General features: G+C 49.0%; 1 protein-coding gene and 1 long non-coding RNA gene across 3 annotated transcripts in view; one reads left to right on the top strand and one right to left on the bottom strand.

The window, feature by feature from the left end:
* Window positions 1-481: 481 nt before the first annotated feature.
* Window positions 482-25,955, bottom strand: part of GALNT10 (polypeptide N-acetylgalactosaminyltransferase 10) — a 224,058-nt gene continuing 198,584 nt past the window's right edge. For both annotated transcript variants that reach the window (XM_055559625.1, XM_055559634.1), the window contains exons 8-12: window positions 18,933-19,040; window positions 13,051-13,272; window positions 9,867-9,983; window positions 5,030-5,179; window positions 482-4,503 (exon numbers count right to left, since the gene is read on the bottom strand). In XM_055559625.1, the coding sequence (XP_055415600.1) occupies window positions 4,345-4,503; window positions 5,030-5,179; window positions 9,867-9,983; window positions 13,051-13,272; window positions 18,933-19,040 (756 nt within the window). In that variant the 3' untranslated portion in view covers window positions 482-4,344. The remainder of the gene's footprint in view (window positions 4,504-5,029; window positions 5,180-9,866; window positions 9,984-13,050; window positions 13,273-18,932; window positions 19,041-25,955) is intronic.
* Window positions 10,796-22,088, top strand: LOC129636259 (uncharacterized). Its single transcript, XR_008706836.1, has 4 exons — window positions 10,796-10,931; window positions 11,304-11,477; window positions 15,219-15,291; window positions 21,905-22,088. It is a non-coding gene; the product is annotated as an uncharacterized LOC129636259 (long non-coding RNA).

The raw sequence follows: 25,955 nt of genomic DNA, 5'->3' as shown, positions 1-25,955 counted from the left end.
GGGGGCAGGAGAAGGGGACGACAGAGGATGAGATGGCTGGATGGCATCACTGACTCGATGGACGTGAGTCTGAGTGAACTCTGGGAGTTGGTGATGGACAGGGAGGCGTGGTGTGCTGCGATTCATGTGGTTGCAAAGAGTCGGACACGACTGAGCTATTGATCTGATCTGAAACTGCCTTTTGGCTCATACTCCCTTCTTCTTGTCATTCAGCTCTTACAGAGGCATTCCCTGACTACCCTGCTTCATGTTGATCCCCACCCCAGTCTCTAAAATACCTTGTTTTATAACCTCCACGGCCCTATTCACACCTGAAATCATCATGGTGAGCTGTCTGCGGTCCGCCTTCCTCCTTAGAATGATGGCTGTAGGAAATTTATCCAGGACCCAGCGGAGGCACTGAGTGGGTGGGTGCTCAACGAATACACAGGGAACAAAGGACTGGAGAAAGGCGCAGACAAGGAATTAGCCAGAGACCACGTTAGAGAAAAGTGTGGAAGTTTACTCAACAACAGTCACAATCACAGTTGTACATGGTAAGTCAGGTCTTCACAAAGGCTCACTTTTCCAGGCAGGAGATGAGAGGCTGGTGGTCTCAAGCTTTCTCTATGGAATCCCGCATCTGACCTCTCAGATATTCCCTGCATGTAATCCCTCTGGGATCCTCCTTCAAGTCTGAAACACAGCAGGAACCCAGCCCTGTGGGCCGGCACAGCTGAATCAAAGCCATTTTGGGAGCAAATGTTAAAAGAGGACCTTGTCACTTGGAATGTAGGTGCAACTCCCACCCCAGAGGTGACAGTGGGCTTTGGCACAAGATCCAGTTAGAACTAAAGTATTACTTGAATTTTCAAAAAAAGCATCAGTTGAAAGCAGAAAAGAATTCCAGGACAGGACCCACTCCTTGCCCTTCTCTCATACTTAGAAATCATCAGAAAACTTAATCAAAGTTGCATTGCCTCCTAAGAATGACAGAGATCACCCGATCTGTGCAAACAAGGGATCTCTGAAGCAAGGTGTCCGGATTTCTCAGTTACTTCTGTAAAGTGCTTTGCCGCTCCTTTGAAACTTCAGAGATTACAAATATAGAGATGCATACACAAAAATATGGAGCCATCTTCAAGGACATCACCTATTTCTTAAAGAGAAAGAGAAATTCGACAGGTGGTGAATATAATGTGGACTTTGGGAATCCATATTCTACATCTCCAAAAAGAATCATTCTTTCTCCCCAGGTCCTGAGGTTGCATCCCCCATCAGATCTCTTCTGTGGATGTACTCCCTTCTGACTCTGAGTTATTTCTTCCAAAAATGGGGAAATGATAGCTCCTGGATGGTTTTAAAAGTTGAAAGCTCCAGCTGGAAGCACAAGGTGGAATGGCTTTTCTCACACATGCCCGCACACGTAGCATCTCCTCCATGGCCTTGAACCTACTGGGAAGATGCTCTTTGCATTCTGAAATGTTCCTGTAGTTCTCCTTTGGAAAGGCTGCTGGGGCCACGCAGGTGTGATACTTTGTAGCCACACCGTTTTGTGACCTTATGCTCAGAAGAAAGGCTTTAGAGGAGAAGGGGTCCACATTCTCATCCATCACCTGGCTGACAGCACCTCCACAGTCTCACGGATCCTTGAGACATGTAGCTTTCCCAAATGAAGACAAAACAATGAATGGCTTCTATGGGCGATTGGTTGGTCTGTTAATGGACTTCTCTCCCTCCTTCCCTGATTACAGGCTATGTCAAGTCTCGGCACCCACAGATGTGGGTTCAGCAATTGCAAATGTCAGAGTGCCCAGAGGATCTGCCCATCCTTTGTTGAGGATGCAAAACCAGCCTCAAAAGGAGAACCAAAGGACATAAAAGTGGACACATGAAGACTCCTTGCTGCTGCTGTTGCTTTCCACGTGCGCCCCGGTCTTGCTGAGAACACTGTCACCTACTGGAGTGGGACCTATTGCAAAGCTAATCGCTGGGGGTGGGATGGGGGCTGCAGCCGTGGCTTCCAAACAGGCCCCTCTCCCAGGGGTGGCTGAGACCTTTCTTGGCCATGGATTAAAAGAGCCATCCAGTTGCCCTTTAAATTCAGGGTGTTACTCTCATTGAATGGAATAACACCTGGCCCTCTGGCCCTTGGTGGGCATTGCTGTTTCAGATCCTGCTCTAGGCCCAACGCCTCCTGCTTGAAATCAGACATTAGGAAACACACTCATCCAACAGGGATTGCACACATCACCAAAAACGTCCCCCTCCCCCCCAACCCTGCCCCTTTACATCTAGCAAGGCACTAGGAAATGATTCAAGTTTAGGGATTGGCTGTACGTTTGCATGTTTTTCTTTTTAAAAGGCACAGTTTTCATTTTAGTAATGCTGCATTACTTTCTGATGATGAATCCTACCTCAATTCTCCCAAAGTACAACACTCTTGCTTTCCTGGATTCTGGAAGGGGCCGCATCTTTTGACTCCCTCCTAAAGAGGGCCACTGCTAAAAGGTATAGCACTCACTGGGAAAAGACACCAGGGATGGACAAGCAAGCTCTGTAAGCATGGGGCTGCCTCTCCTGCAGACAGGTGGCCAGAGTGGGAGCTGTGCTGAGGCAGAAGGTGGAGGCGACGCTTTGCCCGCTGCACGCTTCATCGGGGTGGTGGTGGCTGGGAGAGTTCACTTCCCTCCCCAGGTAACTGACGAGATCAGCCAGCATCTCAAAGGCAGATCTGTGGCTCTGCTCCCAGATTTATGTCTCAGTTATTTCACTGGTAAATAACACAATCGAGAGGCTCGGCTCTAATTGGAACACCGATTTGAAAGACTTCCTGGGCTAGCTGGCGGGAGCAATGGGCTGTAGACTGTGATTTCCATTTCTGAATCAGTGGGTGGCAGGCTGGTTAGAGAAACACTTCCTATTAGTTTGGGAGCCCTCTGGGAGTCTGACACGTAATTAACAAAGCAAAAGGTAAACACAGAGGGCCTCATGGAGTGGACTACATCTCTGCTTGTGGGACGCTGGGGTGTTCACTGCAGCCGTGGCCGTGGTGGGGTGGCACAGCTTCCGGCCTGGGCTGAGGACTGTGTCACACCCAGTCGCTGGTATGAGCGGGTGGACGTGGGTTCCCCCACCCGTCCCCCAACACCAACCTTGGACGTCACAGATTGTTTCTAGGCTAGGGGCTGCCTTGAAGGTTTTACAGTTGACTGGCTCCTTCAATCACAGCATTCCAGAAATCCATATTGGATGCTAGAATACCAGAATCCTATGTGGTACTCTAGTTTGTGACCCAAGTACAGAGTTCTTTAAAAATTCTAGAATTCCATATGAGAACCAGAACCACAATGAGTCGGGGCTAGGCAACCTGCCCGCGGTCCACCTCGGCAGCCTCCGGACTATGTGAGGCCAGCACATCACACCTCTGCTCTTCTGTTGAGACAAGCAGCTGCCCGAAGGAGGGAGAAGAAGGGAGAGAGGGAGACGGAAGCGCTGATGGGGGAAATTCAAGCAGAATTTCTAGTTTGGAGGTTTTCTACTATGCCTGCGCCACAGACTCAAGGCCATCTGAAACCCAGTCCTGAAGAGCTGGTGGCCGGACTGTCCTTGAGCCTGGAGAGCACTGATATGGGCATCCTGAGCACCCCGAGAGCCAGGGGAGACACCTGGGCTGTCCACGGTGGCAAAGGAGGACCACGCTTCTGCCCCAGGCCTGACAGTTGGCCGGTGGTCAGTACTGAACCCTCGGAGGGCCCCAGGCACGGCTTCTAACTGCATCTCCTTGGGTCATGACAGAGAACAGATGCCGGGGAGTAACTGCAGTTATCCCAAGCTGGGGCCAAAATGAAAAGGCTGAAACCAATGGCCCCGAGAAAGACTCTTGCCCTTCTGTTGCTGATGAGTGGCACTGTTGCTTAAAGTTGGCGCCTACAGACACAACTTGCCTCTCTCTCTCGCTAAAGGACCATCATGGATGAGCCAGCTGAAGGTCAGGCAGGCTTGGAGGACTCTGTTTTGGGTAGCCGAGGGCTACCCTGGCATTCCTCCCACATACTGCTCAAGGGAACGTGGTGATGGGGTGAAAAGGCTCTCCTGGGTTTCCACGCCGCTGCCAGGGGTGCAGCGGGCTCTGCTCTGGAGTGGGGCCTCTTGTAGGGTCTGTTCTCCATGCCGCCACCATTTGGGGCCTGCAGGGCTGGGTGGACACCCAGGCCAGCTTCAAGAGCCCCCTCTGCCTTGACCTGGCTGGCCAGCACCTTGTACAGAATGGGGGAGCCCTGGAGCCCTGCCTTCCTCTGGAGAGGGAGGCTGCAGGGAGTGCTGGAGGGGACTCCGCCAGGCTCACTGTGGGAACGTGAGGGCTCAGTTGCTATTGAATTTTTCCAAGACTGTGGAGTTGGTGTGTTCAAACAGCCACTTCTGGGTGGGAGAAGAGGGGTTGCAGGTGTTCATGAAGATCCTGTGGTCACTTTCACTGCAGTCCATGCAACTGCCGCTGACGGGGTGGTACAGGGTCTGGTCCTGTGGAACAGGCAGGTGGTCAGCTGGGCCGTGACAGGGAAATGAGCCCAAGCAGCAGTGATACCAGCGAGGGGACGGGGCTGGGGCTTGCAGGCCTGCCTGGCTCTCCTCCCCACCACACAGGGGACACTGCCCACCTCGCGTGAGGCTGGCCTTGCCACGTGCCTGAGCAGTGCCTGCTGGGATGAGGACAAAACTGATGTATGCCACTTCTGGGCTGAGACCCTAATCATGCCTATCTCCAGTCAAATTTCATTTGCTCTCAAGGTGGTTTAAAAAAAAAAAAAGACTCAGTTGCCAACATTTAAGATTCTAAAGCTGAATTAAAAAAAAAATTAAAAATAATAGAAAATAAAAAAAGATACTAAAGCTGGATTTCTGATTTCTCTTAATGACAGGAGAGTCAGGGAGGTTTGTGTAACAAATGCATGAGGGAGGGGGCTCTGGAGAGAAGAGGGGAGGCACGTTGTTTTTTTTTTAAATCAAGCAGGCTCCCCTGTACACCCCCCTCCGCACCCCGTCTTACTTTGCGGTACTTCCACAGCTGGTTGCCCTTCATGCTGTGGCAGTCGTAGAGGGTGACGGGGCTGGTGTGGGACACGGCATCAAAGCAGAACTTCTTGGTGTGCTGGGGGTCTCCGGGCCGGATGTCTTCTCTCCAGGTGAAGGTGAACACCTGCACGCACAGGGATGCCATGACGTGGACAGCAAAGCAAAGCTAGGGGCTTCTCTTTCTTTCCCATTACAGGAAATTTTAAACACAGGGGTTCAGAAAACTGTATACTGATATAAAAGTGTTTATCCTCTTTTTTTTTTAAACCATGTCTCCAAAATTCAGTGTCTATTTTACGCTTACAGCAATGACAACTGCTAGATTTTCACTGGTTAAAGCAAAAGGTAGTCTCACCCCAAAATAAAGCTCCGTTTAAAGGAAAAAATACCTTCAATTACATGTTGAAACGATAATTTCCATATTTAGGGTTAAATAAAAAATATTATATACAAAAACTATATTGATGACACCTGTCCCAACGACCCAGCTTCAATGATTACTAAATCACAGCGAGTCTTGTTAGAGCTGCCCCTGCACCATATCCCCCATCCCCACATCCTTTTGAAGCAAATTCTGGACATCTTACCATGTCAGGTGTCATGACTTCAGTAAGTGCCCTGATAATAGTGAAAAGCTACCACAAGGTTCTCAGTGTCATCAAACAGCTCAAGTTCATTCAAGTTCACACGTTTTCAAATTGCCTTACACATTTCTTTTCAGAGTCAGTCTGTTTGAATTAAGATCCAAACCAGGTTCACATATTATATAGGCTGATAAACTTTTTTTCCCCAGGAGCTTTACTGAATAATTGGCACGCAATAAACTGCACACATTTTAAGTGCACAGCGTGAAACATTTTGACATAGCTTATACCCGTGTAACCACCACCATCATCATCGTCCTCAAGGCAGTGAACACATCCATCACCCCAAAGGTACCCTCCTGCCCGCTGTGATCTTTTCCTTCTATCCCTCCCCATGCCCCTAGGAAACTCCTTTGTTTTTTAAGAAAGAGGCGCTTACAATTTCTAGAATTTTATATAAAAAGAATCAGACAGTATGGATCCTTTCTTTTTTTATTTCTTTCACTCAACACAATTCTGTTGAGATTTAATCACGTTATACCAATAGCATTTATCAACAGTTCATTCCTTCTTATTGCCGAGCTATATTCATTCACTGCATGGTACTTGATATACCTGTTGTTGAACATGTGGGTTGTTTCTAGTTTTGGTGTTTTCAAATAGTTCAGTTCAGTCGCTCAGTCATGTCCAACTCTTTGCGACCCCATGGATCACAGCATGCCAGGCCTCCCTGTCCATCATCAACTCCTGGAGTTTACCCAAATTCATGTCCATTGAGTCAGTGATGCTATCCAACCATCTCATTCTCTGTTGTCCCCTTCTCCTTCTGCCTTCAATCTTTCCCAGCATCAGGGTCTTTTCAAAGGAGTCGGCTCTTCAAATTAGGCAGCCAAAGTATTGGAGTTTCAGCTTCAACATCAGTCCTTCCAATGAATACTCAGGACTGATCTCCTTTAGGATGGACTGGTTGGATCTCCTTGCAGTCCAAGGGATTCTCAAGAGTCTTAGAGCTGCTATGAACACGTGTGTACAAGCCATTGTATGGACATGGACATAATTTCTTCTCTTTTGGATGAACCCCTTGAAGAGGGATGGCTGGATCACAAGATACATCAATGCGTAACTTTCCAAGAAACTGCCCAATTGTTTTCCAAAGTGGTTGTACAAGTCACATTCTTACCAGCAGTGTATGGCTGCAATTCATCTATATCCTTGCCAACCCATGGTATGGTTGGTCTTTCTAACAGGTTATAATTTTAATTTCCATTTCTCTAATAACTATGAAGTTAAACATTTTTGATGTGCTTCTTTGCTGACCAATATGACTTCTTCACTAAAACCTCTACACATCTTTTGCCCATTTTTAAATTGCATTGTTTATTTTCTTACTGAGTTTTGAGAAATTTTATACTCTAAACATTTCCCTGGTGGCTCAATTGGTAAAGAATCCGCCTGCAATGTGGGAGACCTGGGTTCTAACCCTCGGTTGAGAAGATCTCCTGGAGAAGGGATTGGCTACCCACTCCAGTATTCTGGCCTAGAGAATTCCATGGACTGTATAGTCCATGGGTTCGCAAAGAGTCAGACATGACTGAGTGACTCTCACTCACTCACAAACATTTAACGTTGTTATCAGATATATGCTTTGTAAATATGTTCTCTTGGTCTGTGGCTCGTCTTTCTATTTTCTCAATGGTGTCTTTTAAGAACAGAATTTTCTCATTTTGAAGAAGTCCAATCTATCAATTTTTTTGTTTCATCAGTTCTCTTTTGGTGTTGTATCTAAGAAATCATTGCTTGGGTTACCAAGGTCAAACACTTTTGCCTGTGTTTTCTTCTAAAGTATTTTGGTTTCAGTTTTACGTTTAAGTCAATGACCCATTTTGTGTTAATTTTTATATGTAGTATAATGTATTTATTGAAAAAAATGTTTTTGCACATGGATATGCACTATTTGTTGAAAATATTATACTTTTGCACTGAATTAATTTCCCTTGAATGTCTTTAAGAGTGTGCTGTCCATATATGCATGGATCTATTTTTGGAGTCTCTATTCTCTCTTTATGTCAATATGGCACTGCTTTAATCAGTGATACTTTAACAATATATGTTGAAATTAGTCCTTTAACTTTGTACTTCTTTTGAAAATTTTTTTTGGCTATTCTGTCCCGTCCATTTTTCCATATGAATCCTCTCAGGTGGTTCTTTGTCCAGCCCCAGGAGTTTCCTCACACACACCAGTACTCTGCTGGATATGCAGGGGGCCCTCTGTAAATCCCACACATTATCAGCGTCCGGCTCTCTCCAAGCCTCCAGGATTCCATTTGGTGAATTCTAGCCACCTTGACCTCCTGCAGTCTCTGCGCTGCCTCCTCAACTCAGGGTGTGTGCCTGGCTCCCCCGGGCTTCTCTCTCCCTGACTTGTGGACTGGGAACTCTCTCAAGGAAGGAAGCCGGGACAACCATCATGCTTGTTGGCTCCCGGTCTTCCAAGGGTCACTGTCTTTCAAGGGCTGACATCGGCTCTCCTGAAAACAGTTGTTTCCCATACTCTGTCCACTTCTTTGGATGCTTTTGGTAGAAGGGTAAACCCGGTCCCTGTTTTTCCATCTTGGCCAGAGGTGCATTGCAGTGGTGGCGGCGGCGTTAGCCAGTGACTGCCCCCTGAACGTCGCCTTTCCAGGCCTCCTCCAGGTCAGGAGCTGTAGCTTAGACTTGCATTTCTTCCTTTTTGGGCTCACTAGAGCTCATCACTCAGAATGGCTGTGGGCTCCATGGGACACAGATCCCAGTGGGGCAACTGGGCTGCTACGCTCCCCGCCTCACGGTGGAGGCCGGCACACCCACACCCCAGGCACATTCTGCAGTTAGTCTGAGTGAATCCGGTCTTCATGTGGACTCTCCACCGCAAGGGGAGCTGTTCTGAAGCTGAGCTGCCTAGGCCTGTTCTATCCAGGCCCTGTATTTCTCCTTGTCTCTCTTGAAGCCCCAGGATCAAGGGGCAGCCATACAGGACTGTGGAGAATTCAAAATTAACTGATGAGCATGTGGGCATACTTGCTCAGTTGTGTCCGACTCGTTGTGACTCCATGGACTGTCCCGTCAGGCTCCTCTGTCCATGGAATTCTCCAGGCAAGAATACTGGAGTGGGTTGTCATGCCCTCCTGCAGGGAATCTTCCTGACCCTGAGTCTCTTGCATCTCCTGCATTGGCAGGAAGATTCTTTACCACTAGCGCCACCTGGGAAGCCCTTAGTCAGTGACAGCCATTATCTAATAAGAATGGTTTTCAAGAAAGGATGGGGGAGGGCATCACACATTCCGGAGACTGGCACCGTGCCCGCCAGGAAGTGGTGCTGTGCATTCTCAGTGTGTACGCTGCGCAGTCCTCCTGAGTTCTGTTTTTACAGAGGACCCGCCTTATAGGCTTACATCAGTGTACACTTTCCAAATGCCAGAAAATCCGCAGCAGGGAGACTATAAACCACGTGTCTTCAAACCAAGATTCAACGGATGCCGTGTGACTTAACAATGGGGTGAATCTGGGAGGGACCGGGAGAAGCTTGTGCAGTTTCCTGCGAGAGGCATGTCCTACATGGTGGGCTTGCACGCCTCACTCTTCGGATTATACCCTTTGGGAGATCCCTTGGGGACCAACCCTCTCTCCTGTGTCACCCTATCTTTCCAGTGAGGACGACCATACCCTAGGCCCCAGGAGGGGCCCATGACCCAGGTCACTAAGAGGACTGTGTCATACCTCCATCATCGCTGGCTCAGGAAACCCAGCATCTGAGAGCCCCAGGGCTTTTCTGGAACTCTTGGAAGGGACATGCCTTTTCACTAGGTAGCTGGCCGCCTAGAGCTGCCGGTGGTCACCTCTGCCACCACTTGGGAAGATAGTCAGCCTAAGAATGAAGCCAAGAGAGAGGGAAGCAGAGCTGGGGCCCTGGAGAGACCCTGATGACATCATCTAGACTTCAGTGACATGAGCCAGAAACTCTGTTGACAGCTATTTGGGCCGAGTGTCTGTCACTTGTAACCAACAGTCCAGACTGATGTGCAGGATTCCTCTTTCCAAAGTGTCCAGTAGGCTCTTATAACACGTCCCTTGGGCTGACCTGTCACTCATCATTGCCTGGGCCTCTCCCTGCCAGCCCTGACCACGTGAGCACTGCAGGCTTATGATGGCACAGGGAACCTGGTGGCCGGTCTGAGGAGCAGCCCCTACCTGCATGTTGTTCCAGGCAGCCTCCCCGCGGCCCCGGATGCAGCTCTCCAGCCTCAGTGGGGAGCCCAGGGCCCCGTGCTTCGTGTCTGCGCACAGCCCTGTGCCCACATTGCGGATCTGGATGTGAAAGAAGCAAAGAGAGGACCAGTGAGGTGCTTGGAGATATCCAGTGGGGCCCCTGCTGGGTCGGGAGGAGGGAGGCAAGGTAGAGGATGTCAGTGGGCTGAGCTGTGAATTCTCCTAATGAAGTTCGTCCTGAACTGGTGGGCAGGACAGAACCTGTTAATAAGGGAACACAAAGAGCAGCTCCACTCAACCTTGGTTTGAATTAGAGCGTGTAGAGTCCTGGGGTGGGGCTGGGACCTGGAGGGGAGGGGGTGTGAACAAGAGGACTCCTGCCTCTTCTCCCAGAGAATTTGACCCAGAAGGTTCAGGAATCAAATTTTATCCTCATTCCAGGTGATGTAAAGGCTATACCTTGAAGACCACTTTAGAAAAGGTGTAGGGTCTTTGCTCTTGGGCCTTGGGGCAGGTGAATGGGAGGCTCCAAAGAGGAACAGAGTCTCACTAAGGAAGGGGAGGATGCCCTGTGAGTGCAGGGGCTTCAGCATGCGCTGGTCAGTCAGCATCGACGGCAGGCAGGCCACTGTGCTAGGTGCCGGCGTCACATCGCGTAGCTCCAACCTCACAGACACGGCTCCTCATGTGATGGAGGGGTGGAGGGTGTGTGTGGCGGGGCAGGGGAAAGGCCCGCTCCAGTGTCCAGCTGCAGGCAGTCTCACCACCCCGCTGCTGTGAGCTGCACTGTGTCGGGGGAGGCTACGCTCCCCTGGGCTGCCTCCAGCAGGGCCCGAGAGAGGCAGGCCCGTCCCCCGGGGAGGAGGACTCCTCTGGCAGGTGATTCGCCTGAAGACTGCTCATTAACATAGCCAGACTTCCTCAAAGCCTCACTTGCGGCTGGGGCTTCCTCCTGCTGCTCTCCTTTTCCTCTCCTCTTCCAGAGGGCAGCCCGCCGGTCTGGCAGCTCTCCTCGCCTCCCTGCTCACGTCTCTCGGCAATGCCCCAGTAAGTCTCTTGCTCGCCTCTCCTCGCCTCCCTGCTCACTTCTCCCGGGCGAAGCCCCAGTAAGTCTCTTGCTGGCCTAATTCCCTCTTGGTGCCTGCTTCCTAGAGGACCTGAACTAACATGGGGGAGAAAGCCAATGAGGTGGCAAAGAAATGAAGAGCTTCACAAGGGAAATCAAGAGGCACCTCATCTAGAAAACTCACGTGGTGTCGGGTGGGGCCAGGCAGAGGGCTTAGCGGGGAAAGGTCTCTCTAATTGGCTGAACAAGTGACACCTCGTGTGTCTGCAGCCCAACACACTTCTCTCCTGGGTGTTGTGGCCCATCCCGTGGTCAGAACATCCACCCCACCCTTGTCCCCTCTTTTTCCAAAGGCCACAGTGATTCATGCGGATCCAAGAGTAAGACTTCAATCGACCTTTGCTGACTCTACTGGGAAAGAGGTGTTCACTTCCTGCTAGGTGGGCCAAGCTGGGGCTCTCTCAGCCTGAGGTTTCCGGGAGCCACCTTGCTACTTTCGGCATGAGGACAACACACAAGGAAGCACAGTTAAGTAGGAAAAAAAGAGGCTGACGTCATTCAAACCCCCTGGATCCAGGTGTTCACAGTTGAAGCCACAGTTACCCACTATTTCTATGAGAATCAATCACCCCCTTTCCACCTTAGAATGGACTCTGTCACTTACAACAGAAGGAGCCCCAACATGTATACTCCCCCTCCACAATCCCCTTATACCCATCTCTGAGTGGTCCTCTCAGCCAGAGACCCAGGAGCCGGGATGTGGTGATGGACTGACTGTCTGCCTCCTCCAGCGGGACCAGCTTCTTGGGTGTGTGAGAAGGGCAGCGGCACAGGGCTCCTTACTCAGAGTCCATGTTTGGTTTAAAGCTCTGCTGTCACTGCCTTAAATGTCCTAATAATTTTACCTTTGGACCTGTAAGTGAAATCTCATGGGATAACAGAGCATGCGCATGGGCAGAGGTGACACGGACTCCATGAGCACCTGTTGTTTCTCTCTGCCGAGCTCACATATAGCATCTCTGAGTCCCTGCAGCACAGAGTCCCTGGGTCCCCCACAGGCATGGGAACTCAGCAACACTCAAAGCAAGTAGGGTCTGAGGGTGTCACAGCTGTGACTAAGCGGGGGTGCTGGCCTGTCCCAGAGGCTACACCCTCCTTTCCAACCAGAACCGGCTTCAGCTTCACAAAGGAACGTGTCTGAGACACAGGAGGGACTGGGAAACCCTATCGTGTCCTTTCGTTCCGGCTGCACTGGGTCTTCACTGCGGTGTGCAGGCTTCTCATTGTGGCGGCTTCTCTTGTTGCCGAGCACAGGCTCTAGGGCGCCTGGGCTACAGTACTTGGGTCACGGGGTCTTAGTTGCCCTGCAGCATGTGGAACCTTCCCAGACCAGGGATCAAAACTGAGTCCCTGACATTGGAAGGCAGATTCTTAACCACTGGACCCCCAGGGAAGTCTATGTCCTTTCTTCCTTGCGTTAATTCCCTGGATGACCCAACTACTTCAGCAGCAAATAGCACAGAAACAAGGGGAAGGAGGGGGCAACCTAGAGTTCCTCTTCCTTCAGCTCTTTCTCACTCATCAGTAAGATGTTGATAGGATGTGTGCATTATCAAGAAGTGAAATAAATACAGCTGAGTTAGTTCTGTGCTGTGTTTCTACAGCTCTGGTAAGAAATACACATGCATGGGTGAGGTCTGAAACATGGATTGTGAAATTTCACCAGTTGTGCACAAATTGAATGTTCTCTTTGCCTTTAAAACTGGCACAGCAGAACATAAAGATGAATAGTAAAATTCATGCTAATAATTTAAAGTTTTAATTTTTTTCTACTTGTAACATTAAATAGTGAACAAACAAAAACCACCACCCCCAAGGCTAAGAGAGACCAGTGAAGGAAAGGAGAAAGTTTTATATGTTATACCTCTACTGGCACTTTCTAGATGACGCTAAGCTTTTTCATTATTATTTTAATTTTTATTGAAATGTAGTTGATTTACAGTGTTGTGTTACCACCACTTTTTCTCTAAATTGTGGACCCTGCACATGCATTTTGACTTGAGACCTATTTATGTGGCGGGCCCTAGCCTTCACACTCACCTCACCCCAGGCTGCGGCCGGGGGCTCCACGGGTGGGTAGAATTGGGGCAGATCCCAGGCGATCTTGGTCATAAACCACTTGAAACTCTTGCAGTTCAGGGAGCTACGGAGCTTTTTCTGGGCAGTCACGTCCCCAGCGGAGAGGTGGCGGTACTCCGGGCGGCGCTGGTATATGTGCTCCGCGTACTCGTCCATCCACACCTCTGCCACTCGCTTCAGGTTCTGAAGGAGACCGGCAGGTGCAAGGGTCAGGCTCTCCGTAGGGTCAAGGAGGGCAGGGGGTGCAAAGGGTCTGTGAGGTTGAGGTCAACCTTTCTTATTTTATGTTCTATTAAGGACTGTAGCCAGACTGTTTTTAAACCTTCAGTATTTCCATTTTTTAAATCAACATTTTAAGGGCTCTATAGCTTACGGTTGAGTAAGTACACTGCTGCTGGTTTTCTTGACCATCTTGTGCCCCTTCCTTCCTGGAGATTGCCTCCCACTGAATTTGGGGACCCACCCCTGCCTTTTATTTTAGATGGCTGAAGGAAAGCCATGTGACCCAGCCTGGCCAATGGGAATATAGATAGTGGGGACATAGGGATTGGTCAGGAATGAGCATGTGACCTTGGTCTAGCCAATCAGAATCAAGAGGCATTAGTCCTGGAAGAATTGCTGGGTAAGATCCGACGGGTAAGATGCCAGGGAGAGGTGTTGGGCCATTTGAAAACCCCGTCCAAGGTTAGGTCATCCCAGAATGAGGCAGAGCTGAGGGTTAGAGCCAGGAACACATTATTCTTTTAGTTCCAGAATCCAGCCTTGTCTGAAGCCACAACTAGCACAGAGCTTTCCATTTACATGGGTCAGTAACTTGGCTTTCTGCTTAACCCAATTTTAGTTGGGTTTTTGTCACATTCAACTAAGAGTTCTGCCCAAGTTGGTTGGTAAAAATGAATTACAACTTGCAACCAGGAGGTAAAATTCCCTCAGCAGCTAGCATTTTTAACAATCCTTTGAGGTGTTAAGGTTGCTGCCACATTATTACGAGGCACAAAGATAATAAAAAGAATGACAACCATTATTACTCGCAAGTCAAAGCAGCAAGAGGTGAGGAAATATCCTGTTTATGAGTAGACTGGAAGAGAAAGGAAAAGTGAATTCTTCTGTGTAACTGTGATGAAAATCTCTCACTACCTCTGCAGTGTAGATTCCACCTGCTGACAACCTCTTACTTGGCTTGGAAGAGCAAAACATCAGAGTTCAGGGGAACTTCCCTGCTCTTAAACATCTTCCTCCAACTCCAGGCTGTTGCCAGGATACCGCTCCCCTCCCATTTTATTCTCTAGGATTTATCATATAATTTTCCCCCTTCTCTAATCCAGATTTCCTCCTGAAGAATAAAAGTGAGTTAGCATACTATGACACACACATGACTGCCCTAGAAGCAGAAGGTAAGGCTGCAGTTGGCAAATGTTTTCTGTAAAGGGCCAGACAGTAAACATTTTAGGCATTGCAGACCATGTGGTCTCAGCTCTGATGTTGCTATAAAGCAGCCCTAGACACTGCATAAATGAATGGGTGTGGTTGTGTTCTGATCAAACTTTATGGACTCTAAAATTGGATTTTTCATGTGTCACAAAATATTATTATTATTTTGATTTTTTCCCCCTAAGCTATTTAAAAATGTAAAAACTATTCTAAGCTCATAGGTCACACAAAAATACTTTGCTGACTGCTGAGTAAGGAGAAGGGAAACCTTGGTATTGAAGCTGAAACTCCTCACTTTTGCTGGCTCTGAGTCTGGGAGTAGGAAACTACAAAATTTCTTGCTGCTGCCTCATTTTTTTTTGAGTGCTGAAGAGGTTGACAGTGGGTCAGCAATCAATTCTGGAACATTGTTATCCCTGCCAGGCCCTTGCACGGCAGGGGCTAGGTTTAATTTAAAACTGCCCTGGGAGTTCCCTGGCAGTTTGGTGGTTAGGACTCCACACTCTCACTCCTGAGGGCCCATGTTCAATCCTTGGTTGGGGAACTAAGATCCCACAAGCCATGCAGTGCAGTCTCCCCCACCTTCTGCTAAAAAAAAACCCCAAATAACAACAATAAAAAGCAACCGTGTTGAGAAGCTGAAGGCCTAAAGGGGCCAGCACATGTGAACACTCTCCTTTTCCTGGTCTTCCACCCAGGTCCTCTGGCTCACTGGTTATCTGAAGCCACAGAGATGATGAGGGACCATCATGGTTTCCTCTCCAACCACAGGTAAGGATGGCTAAACTGACCAAGGAAAGGTGCTGAAATTCACCAGTGTTCTTTTTAAAGGATCAAATAAAATAATATTCTAATTTTAACTGATACTTAAATTACTATTTTAATGAGTATTATATTTTCCAGATGGCTTTAGTAAGTCATTTCTCCCAGATCTTGAGCTTTGGTACAGTTACTGGACCAAAGTAAGGACCTTTACATTTATGTCTATTACTTCTCCCCTTGCTAGAGTCATGAAAAGGACTCTTGAGATTTTAGTGGGCTAAAGTGAAAGTTGCTCAGTCGTGTCCGACTCTTTGTGACCCCATGGACTGTAGTCCATGGAATTCTCCAGGCCAGAATACTGGAGTGGGAGCTGTTCCCTTCTCCAGGGGATCTTCCCAGCCTAGGGATCGAGCACCTTCCTTTGATCCCTCATTGAGAAGATCTCTTGGAGAAGGCAATGGCAACTGACTCCAATATTCTTTCCTGGGAAATCCCATAGACAGAGCCTGGCGGGCTACAGTCCATGGGGTTGCAGAGTTGGACACGAGTTAGTGACTGAACAACACCTTTCTAGTTTTGGGTTCCAGTCCTACCTGAGGCTCCCCTTGCTTTTCTTATGCTTGGATCACAGAGCTTTGCCCGGAATCTTGGAATAAGTCTCTAAACAAAAGTCAACTTTTGCTTCATCGGGCTTGAATGGGTTTCTGTTACTGCCTTCCCAAAGACCCCTTGGCCAGAGGCACAGGTGAGAAGGATCTTAGCAAATTTAGTGAACAAACTGACTGGTTACTGGTTCTTGAGGCAGGCAAGCTGGTGGCCACTTCATTCTCCCTGAATTGCTGCTCTACTGCTGCCTGGCTCTGTCCTTCCGAGTCTGTACACCTTTAGTAAGATTTTGGTTTTCCTCTTTATCTGGCTGTCTTGGGGCTTTCAGAATATCTCTTCTCAAATCTATCAGTATGATGTTCTAGGAGATAATGCTCTAGAAGGACCTGGTTGATAAAACACTGAGAAAACATGTAAATTATGATCTGGAACTAAGCAAAAATAGTTAGATACTGTGATAAAACGTCAGGAGACCTTGACTGAGGCACCTTTGGTCCTGTCAGCCTACATCAGCACCACGCAGATTGCTAACTGGTTTAAAGCCAATTGACTCAGTAGTGACAGGTGAAAAAAGAAGCTAAAATGTTAAAACACAGAATTCAGATAAGACACTGAAATCAACTTCCCAGCCTTGTTAATACTGATGCCAACACATACTGGTAATAACAATGCTACTGCTAAGTCACTTCAGTCGTGTCCGACTCTGTGCGACCCCATAGACAGGAAGCCCACCAGGCTCCCCCGTCCCTGGGATTCTCCAGGCAAGAACACTGGAGTGGGTTGCCATTTCCTACTCCAATGCATGAAAGTGAAAAGTGAAAGGGAAGTCACTCAGTCATGTCCGACTCTTAGCGACCCCATGGACTGCAGCCTACCAGGCTCCTCCATCCATGGGATTTTCCAGGCAAGAGTACTGGAGTGGGGTGCCATTGGCCTTCTCCGGGTATTAACAATAGCGGTCACTATTTAAATGATAATCACTCTGTGCCAGGCACCAGTCAGACCTAAGTGGGTTTGAATTCTGGCTTGAGTTACTTTGTGTCTTTACATTTCACTGTCCTCATCTCTAAAACGAGGATTAAAAACAAGTGAGAACTAAGCGAGGTAAATATGTAAGATGCCAACTTTGAACAAGGCCCGGCTCAGAGGAAGTTTTTGTTCATCCTTGGGTCAATAACACAGGGAGTGATGGTGTCTCTTCCCCAGGTGGGTCATATTGGCATGACAGCTCTGGTCAGGGAAAGGATAGTTTGGGAGTGGTCCTTCTCAGGGGTCTGAGGTGTCTCAATGGTCCCACAGTCCCCAGGAGCTGGAAGAGTCGCAGTCTTGGGCTTACTGAGAGACTCTGGGGACTTTCTGCCTGGCACCTTCTTCTGGAATTGCCAACAGTATTTCAGAGGAAATGTGATTTCTGCCTCTCCTGCAGAACTAGAACTCACACCTGCATGGGACCAGGCTGTCCCAAGCAGGGATAGCTGGTGTGGTTGTCGTTGGAATCTTCGACCACTAGAGGGCACTGCTGGCTCTCTTTTCCGTCGACATTGGTCCCTATAGTAGCCCGGCCCAGCATCCCGGAAGACTACTGCCACTCTGACCGTCTTGGTCTTCATTGTAAGTTGCAGAACAAGGGCTTTTTCGATCTGGGCTGCAATTCTGCACATCGCTGATTGTCGGGTAACAAGGGAGGGAGAGACAGTGGCCTGGGCAGGAGGCTGTGTGGACTGAAGCCAAACAGGCTGGCAAGGGGGGGCTCTGTTAGGAGGGATCTTCAGGATTAGGGTGGGGGTCTCCAAGAGGCAAAGATATACTGTGACCCTTCCAGATCCCCCAAACCTCCTGGCGCTCTTTACCCTCCGAGATCCGCTCCCCCTCCTCAACTTTCATTGTTCTTTTGTAGTCATCTTGATTTTTTCAAGACTCTTAATATTTTAAAATTTATTATTATGGCTTAGTGAAATATTAATAATACAAAACAAATAAAAATTTCTGGCTATTTCCACTTGTAGATAATGGCCACTAATTAGAGTGATGATTGATATAAACCATTTTAAGGCAATAAAACAGTTTAACATAGAATTTTTGGCATGAAAATGGAGAGGGGATGAGGAGAGGACACTAACATTTATTAACCACCACTGTGCCCAGACCTTTTAAATACCATCTCATGCATGTGCGTGCTCAGTTGCTTCAGTTGTGTCTGACTCTTTGTGACCTTATGAACTGTGGCCCACCAGGCTCCTCTGTCCATGGGGATTCGCCAGGCAAGAATACTGGAATGTGTTGCCATGCCCTCCTCCAGGGGATCTCCCCAACCCGGGGATTGAACCCATGTCTCTTATGTCTTCTGCATTGGCAGGTGGGTTCTTTATCACTAGCACCACCTGAGAACCTCTAAGTACCATCTGTCTTTCTCAGACATGCCACTCTACCTATATTAAATTTTATCTAACATGTTTCTTTAAATCACCCCTAGTCTAACTTGGCACCAACTTTAGCTTTATCCTAAGTCACAATGTCTGTGAAATCATGAATTTCCTACACTAATCCACAATAATTTAAACACATGGAAATAAAAATGTTCCTATGTCTTCCACCTAAAATCACCTCCCTGGTCACACTTTGGGAAACTGAATTATCTCCTTAATTCTTCTGGCCATGCTAAGAGTTGGAAAAAATGAGCTTCCTTGAAGCAGAGGAGTAAATAGAGCCTAAGAGCAAGCCTCTCAAGGTTACAGAGCTAATAAGTGATTAAGCAGGGCTTTAAGTAAGGTTTTAAATTTTTTCACTTATTTATTTATTTTGGTTGTGCTGTGCGGCTTGTGAGATTTTAGTTACCCAACCAGGGCTTGAAGCTATGCCCTTAGCAGTGAAAGCTTGGAGTCTCAACCGCTGGACCCTGAGGAAATTCCCTGGAGGGTGGGGACGGTGCACATCCTCACATGTAGCAAGCACTGGGGACCACTAGGGCCTAGGGCATGGGGCGCCTCTTATCTGCTGATGGTCACAGGCCAACCTCTCACCCCCTAGGGAAGCTACCAGCTTACCCGGGCCAGGCTGACTCCAGCAGGCACCTTGTAGGGCACGTACTTCCTGTAGATATGGCCCACCCTGGAGCAGGGAATGTCCTCCATGCGACCTCCACACATCCATACCTGTGGGATGAGAAGTGAGAGGTGATATTTCTGCCCCCAGTTCACAGCCTCCTCAAAGGCCAGCATTCCTTCGTGCATCTCTAGAAAGCATCAGCTTGGATTGTGTACTAAAGCCCCCATTCACAGAACCAGGGATGTAGGAAAACACAGTGATGACAACAGCAAAAACAGCTCAGGGCATCGAGTGCTGACTCCAGGCCAAACACTCTGCTGTGAGCTTCACACGCACAGCTTCACGGAAGCCTCATCAGAAAACACATAACGTTAGGTAGTCATGGAGCTCCATTTTACCGATTAAGAAACTGAGGCTCAGAGAAGCTAAGAAACCTCTCTGAGGTCACAGGGTTAGTATGTGGTAGAGCCAGAAATTTAAACCCAATTTGAGCTGACTCCGAAGAAAGCTGAAAGCCAAAGAATTGATGCTTTCGAACCGTGGTGTTGGAGAAGACTCCTGAGAGTCCCTTGGACTGCAAGGAGAAACAACCAGTCCATCCTAAAGGAAATCCTGAGTATTCATTGGAAGGACTGATGCTGAAGCTGAAACTCCAATACTTTGGCCAACTGATGTGAAGAACTGACTCACTGGAAAAGACCCTGATGTTGGGAAAGACTGAAGGCAGAAGAAGAGGACGACAGAGGATGAGATGGCTGGATGGCATCACTGACTCAATGGACATGAGTTTAAGTAAACTCTGCCATGAAATTAAAAGACGCTTACTCCTTGGAAGGAAAGTTATGACCAACCTAGATAGCATATTCAAAAGCAGAGACATTACTTTGCCAACAAAGGTCCGTCTAGTCAAGGCTATGGTTTTTCCTGTGGTCATGTATGGATGTGAGAGTTGGACTGTGAAGAAGGCTGAGCACCGAAGAATTGATGCTTTTGAACTGTGGTGTTGGAGAAGACTCTTGAGAGTCCCTTGAACTGCAAGGAGATCCAACCAGTCCATTCTGAAGGAGATCAGCCCTGGGATTTCTTTGGAAGGAATGATGCTAAAGCTGAAACTCCCATACTTTGGGCACCTCATGCGAAGAGTTGACTCATTGGAAAAGACTCTGATGCTGGGAGGGCTTGGGGGCAGGAGGAGAAGGGGACGACAGAGGATGAGATGGCTGAATGGCATCACTGACTCGAGGGACGTGAGTCTGAGTGAACTCCGGGAGTTGGTGATGGACAGGGAGGCCTGGCATGCTGCAGTCCATGGGGTCGCAAAGAGTCGGACATGACTGAGTGACTGAACAGAACTGAATTGAGCTGACTCCAGAGTCTGAGCTCTGGATAAGTGTCAGAATTATAAGGGGGCATGGAGGGCTCTATGGGAAGGACTGTGATGATCACTTTGCACTTTGTGCTGGTAGGGACTAGGCTGTGTATTTGCTGACTTTGGCATTGGCTGCTGGAGTTCCCTTTTAGGCCTGTAAACCTCTCTCTGGGTCATCCTGAGCAGTCACCTTTCCCCCTGCCCTGACTCCCCTGCAGGCTGGCTTGCTAAGCTGTGCAGCTGGGCACTGCTGCCTGCAGTGTGGGAGCTGGTGCTGCTCCTGAGTCTCCCTTCATAACTGGCATCAGAGTTCCCCTGCGTAGGAATCTGGTCTGATGGCAAAATATGAGAATTATTAACAAGTATAGTCAACCCTCTTAGAGGCCCAGCCTAAACAGACCCCCTTCTGGTGGTCCTGGGTTCAAATCCTGACTCAATCACTATCCAGCTTTGTGACTTGGATGATGGCACCTAACTTCTCCGAGGCTCAGTTTCCTCATCTGTAAAGGATGAAATGAGGTAGGCTCAGGGGATGAGGTCTTTTGGGTGAGGAGCTTACCACAAGACCTGGCACCTAGTCACAGCGGTGTGAGATACTGCAATGATGGGTTCATACATTTGGCTAATATTTGTGGAGTCCCTGGTACATGTTAAACACTGTGCTGGGCACGTACAGCAGTGAGTAAGCTGGCCAAGGCCCCTGCTCTCATGGAGGCGGAGTGTGGTGGCCAGCCTTGGAGATGCCCCCCCAGTGACCCCTGTGTCCCAGCATTTGCACCCTTAGGCAGTTCCCTCCCAAAAGAGCCGAATGAAGACTGACCTGTGTAACCAACAAGATGCTACAGAAACGATGGCCATGAAGGACACTGGCTTCCACCTTGCTCCCTGAGATCACTTGCTTTGGGGCAGCCAGCAGCCACATTGTGAGGACCCTCAAACAACCCCGTGGAGAGGCATAGGTTGTGAGGGGCTGAGGTCTCCTGCTAAGAGTCCTGACTAGCCCACCACGTGAATAAGCCAGCTTAGAAGTGGATCCTCCAGCCCCAGGCAAGCCTTCAGATGATTGCAGCCCTGGCTGACACAACTGCGTGACAGACCCAGGCAGAACTATCTCACTTAGCCACTCCCAAATCCCTGACCCTCCAAGACTTTGAGACAGTAACTGTCTACTGCTGCTTTGAGATTATTTTTTCCTGTGGCAGCAGATACCCAATACAGGGACTTTCAGACAGTGATGTGCACTCTACAGAAGCTAAAGCAAGGTAACTGGACGGACTCATTGGACAGACAGATGGGATATGCTGCATTACCCCCACCTGTCAGGGAAAGCCTCCCTGGCAAGGCAGTAGTCATATCCCATGAGGGGATAGGCACATATGGGGCTGCAATTAGTGGAAATGCTGCTTGGAGAAATGCGATTATATTCTGATCTTGGGGGAGAAAAAAAAAATCGAGCAAGTCAATAGAACAGAACATTGGTCTCGAGATAATGGGCTCCTGATGGTAGATTAATGTCAAGGCCAAGCCAAGAAGTTTATTTTCAAAGCAGGAGATATTGATCAGGCGCCAGCATCCTATAACAATAACTCTTCCTTTATACAGAGTGACTGATGTGGAAGCGATGCTTTTGTCTGGCGGATACTGGCCGGGTCGCTGGGCTGCCCCTGCCTTGTGGGAGGCGGAGCAGCAGGGAGCAGGTGGGGCATGCCTTCCCCTGTTCTATTTTGAATGTCTTCTGGGCAGTTGACTAGGCTGGCATCCAGCTCTCTTAACTCCATATTAAACTTGCATTAGCTAACGAGGCTGTGTCTCTGGCTTTGCCTGGCAAGGAGCCTTCCTTTATGCAGATGGATTTCCAGATCCTTCTCTGTGCTGTGACCTCGGGATTCTTTGGCCCTGACCATGCTGGCCATCAGCCTGAAGGTTCCTGAGGATGACCTTGATCTACTGAGAGGTCTGAGGCAGCCAAAATGCCCTCAGATTCCCAGGATGTCCGGAGCCCAGGAGGAGTCCTGGTTTTGGACAATGGCTTCCCTGCCCTAGACCTGACAGCTGAGTCAGAATGCAAACTGCCTTCCGAGAGATGCATACCAGTTCAGGGAAAGCTGCTGCCAACTGCCGCGTTCCCTGGGAGCACCTGAGCGGTCTGAGCAGCTCTGGGTACATCCAACCCCTCAGAACTCCCTCTGGAGCTTCCCTGGTGGTCCAGTGGTTAAGAATCCACCTTGCAATACAAGGGACACTGGTCCGATCCCTGGTCCAGGAAGATCCCACGTGCTGCAGGACAACTAAGACTGCACCACAGCTACTGAGCCAGAGCTCTAGAGCCCGAGAGCCCAAACGACGGAGCCCCTGTCCTACAAATACTGAAGCCCACATGCCTACAGCCTGCGCTCTGCAACAAGAGAAGCCACTTCCATGGCGTGGCTTCAGTTTCAGGTTCTGCCACCAAGTCAGTCAGAAAAACGACATCATCTCTTTGAGCTTCACTTTCTCCATTTGGGAAATCGGGCCACAGGATATATGAAGACAAAAAACACGACAGTGTTGGGTGAAAGGGCAAATACTGTATAGTTTCAAGGCGACTGTATTTCTCATCCTTTCACAAAGAGAAATGAGTAGCCCCTGCTTGCCGTAATTAGAGCAAGGCCACACGCAGCAATGAGGACCCACCACAGCCAAAAATTAAATAAATCCTAAAAACCCCAAACAAACCACACTCTGGCCACTCAGAACACACCATACGCAGCAGCACCACCCCGCTGTGGTGGTCCCTGGTTATCTGGCAGGATCCCGAGACTGCAGGGGACTTTCCATCTAGGGACATGATAAAAGCTAGAGGCATCGACTTATGTCCTGACTTGCTCTGGGCCGGGGAGATGGACTCCAGGTTCAGCTCCTGGCCCAGGGCACCTACCTGTGTACCTCCAGGCCCCCCACCTCCCTCCCTTTACAGCAGAGGGCAGCAGCCACCCAAGGCCCACAAGAACCACAGCAAGGCGCTGGTGTGAGCAGACACTCTTCTAATGCCAGTGCCACCAGCGCAGGCACGTGACCTGGGGGATGAGGGTCACTGCCACCGTGCAAGGCTACCGAGGCGGCCTGAGACAAGCCGTGAAGAGCACTCAGCTTGATGCCCGGCCACAGCAAACCTGATTAGTGTTACTCACTGCTCTTTGCGAACGGATGAGAAATACCACTGCCTTGAAATGATACACCCAACACCATCGGTTTTATATCCTATGGCCCGATTTCCCAAATGGAGAAAGTGAAGCTCAAAGAGATGATGTTGTTTTTCTGACTGACATGGTGGCAGTACCTGAAACTGACCAGGAGGATGACAGGGCCAGGCGGGTGGGGCATAGTCACTGGGACTGGCTGCCGGAGGGGTTCTTCTCTCCCCCAGGTAACACAGCGGCAAGAGAAGAGCCCCGCTGGGGGCAGAGGGGAGAGGCGGTGCAGATCACCCACATTTGGCCAGGACCCTGTTGTATTTGGATGGGGACAAAGATGGGCCGCTGAGATGACGTCTTGCAGCCTGTTTCTGCGTCAGCCTTCTTGCCTCCCTCCCTAGCCTCTGCTCCTGTGCCTGCGCAGGGAGCCCAGTTCCACCGTAAGGAATTTCTGAACACGCTCTGCCAGCTTGTTTCTTGGTGCCGTTTCCTCTGCACCAGTCTTCTCCCTGGAAGCACCATGCCACTAGACAAGTACAAATCTAATTGTAAAAGCTTGCTCCCCATTCATTTTCATTGCTGCTTTGATTTATTTTATTAGCAAACTTCTTTTGTGTGATGACAGGCTTCATTACAGTGTCTATAAAAGACAATTACTCACTCTTATCTCCTAAACTGAGGAGGAAAGAAACGAGTGGTGATGAGCATCAGGAAGACACACTGGGCCCTGGAGACCACGCGGCAGAGGGGCTGCCCTGCGGAGGGGATCTGCCAGCAAGCGGGGGTGGGAAGAAACCTCTCGCTCAAGGGAATGGCTGCCTGGAAACCAATCGGGAATGGACGGGCATCCTACCTGGCCATGGAAGGGAGAAGCCATCAGCCAGCCATGGCTTTGCTGTTGGCAGCTCGGCTGAGGAAGTCCAAACCCTATTCACTAGTGCTTGGGAGCTGCTGCATTAATACACAATTAAAAGAATAACTGTCACCAATTATTCCGCATTATCTGTGAGCTTAGGAAGAACAAAGGGTAGCAGTGATGAGCTCGGTTCTGGCTCTTAAGCAAGTTTGTGAATTTGAAAGCCTCAGTTTCCTCATCTGCAATATGGGGTGAATTACGGTGCCTCCCTCCTAGGGCTGTGACGAGCCTGGAATGAGGTAATTCTGAGGCACACAGGACTCCGAGCAAACCCAATGCTGTCACCTGGGCACACAGCAGCTGGCTCTACCGGTGGGGCACACCACATACATGCCATGCAACTTCCCTCAGGAAAGAACGAATGACAGTCCTTCTATGGAATGGATCCATGTCTTCCAGAAGTTCATACTATTTTGGACCTATTAGGTTGTTCTGAACAACAAGGTACTGTTTTAGGAAGTCTTACCAGCAGGAAAGGATCTCACTCATGTTAGTTTTAGATGCTTATAATGGTTACCAGGTTCAATTGGTAAAAGAGGAGGAGAAAAGCCCAACTTTAGTTTTTAAAAATGCATTTAAATTTATTTCTAGGTTAATATATTATTTTACTGGAGTGGGTAGCCTTTCCCTTCTCCAGGGGATCTTCCCAACCCAGGGATTGAATCCAGGTCTGTTGTATTGCAGGTGGATTCTTTACCAACTGAGCTATGAGGGAAGCCCAATATTATTTTATATATCAAAAATACAATTTTAAGCATATGTGGGTCTAAATTAATAAACTGAATATCTGATTGTTTCAGTGATATCTTGTGTTTATAGTCAACTTGGCCAAAAATAGGGGGTGGCCGCCTTACATTAGAGCTTTTTTTCCCCTTAATAAATGAATTAAGTTGCAGTATCTGTTAGGTTTTGGCTCACGTTTGATACAGAGCCATCTCACAACCGCCCAGTGAGGGAGGTACTGCCATGCCTCTCACACGTGAGGAAAGCGAGGCTGGCGAGCTCCAGCGCCTTCCCCAGGGCTCCGCAGCTCGTAAGTGGCAGAGCCCAGAGTGGAATCCAGGGTGGGGGCCCCCAGAACTAGGCAGGTCTGAGACTGCACCTTTGATCTTCCTCAAGCCTAGTCCTGACCCTGTCATAGTCTTCCACAAAGACCCCTCTTGGTACTCATATTGTTTGCAGGACAAAGTGGTTACCCTAGGCTTGCAGTCAAGGCCTCTGCCCCCTGTTCCAGTCACCTCTGACCCTTCCACACACCCTGGATGCTGTGGGAGTCAGCTGCAGGGCACTCATGTTTCTCTGTTGGGCACGTGTGCTTTTCTTTCCATGAACAATGCTCCAGTACAAACATTCATTCATTCACACATAGGCTGGTCATTGGTCAGCCTTGCTCTAAAACCCTGCTGGAAGAGATGAAACAGAAAGTGGCAGCCAAGGATGGGCCTAATGATATCGAGCCCTGAAAGTGAGGTGAAGGTGTTGGTACCTATGAGCCACCCTGCCAACCAACGTGGGGTCTTTTCACACCCCAGCCTGAGCCTCCACTCTGTAAGACCTCACCGAC

Source organism: Bubalus kerabau, chromosome 1 (assembly GCF_029407905.1).
Source record: "Bubalus kerabau isolate K-KA32 ecotype Philippines breed swamp buffalo chromosome 1, PCC_UOA_SB_1v2, whole genome shotgun sequence".
Taxonomy (NCBI): domain Eukaryota; kingdom Metazoa; phylum Chordata; class Mammalia; order Artiodactyla; family Bovidae; genus Bubalus; species Bubalus kerabau.
This window is presented reverse-complemented; position numbering and strand designations above follow the sequence as displayed.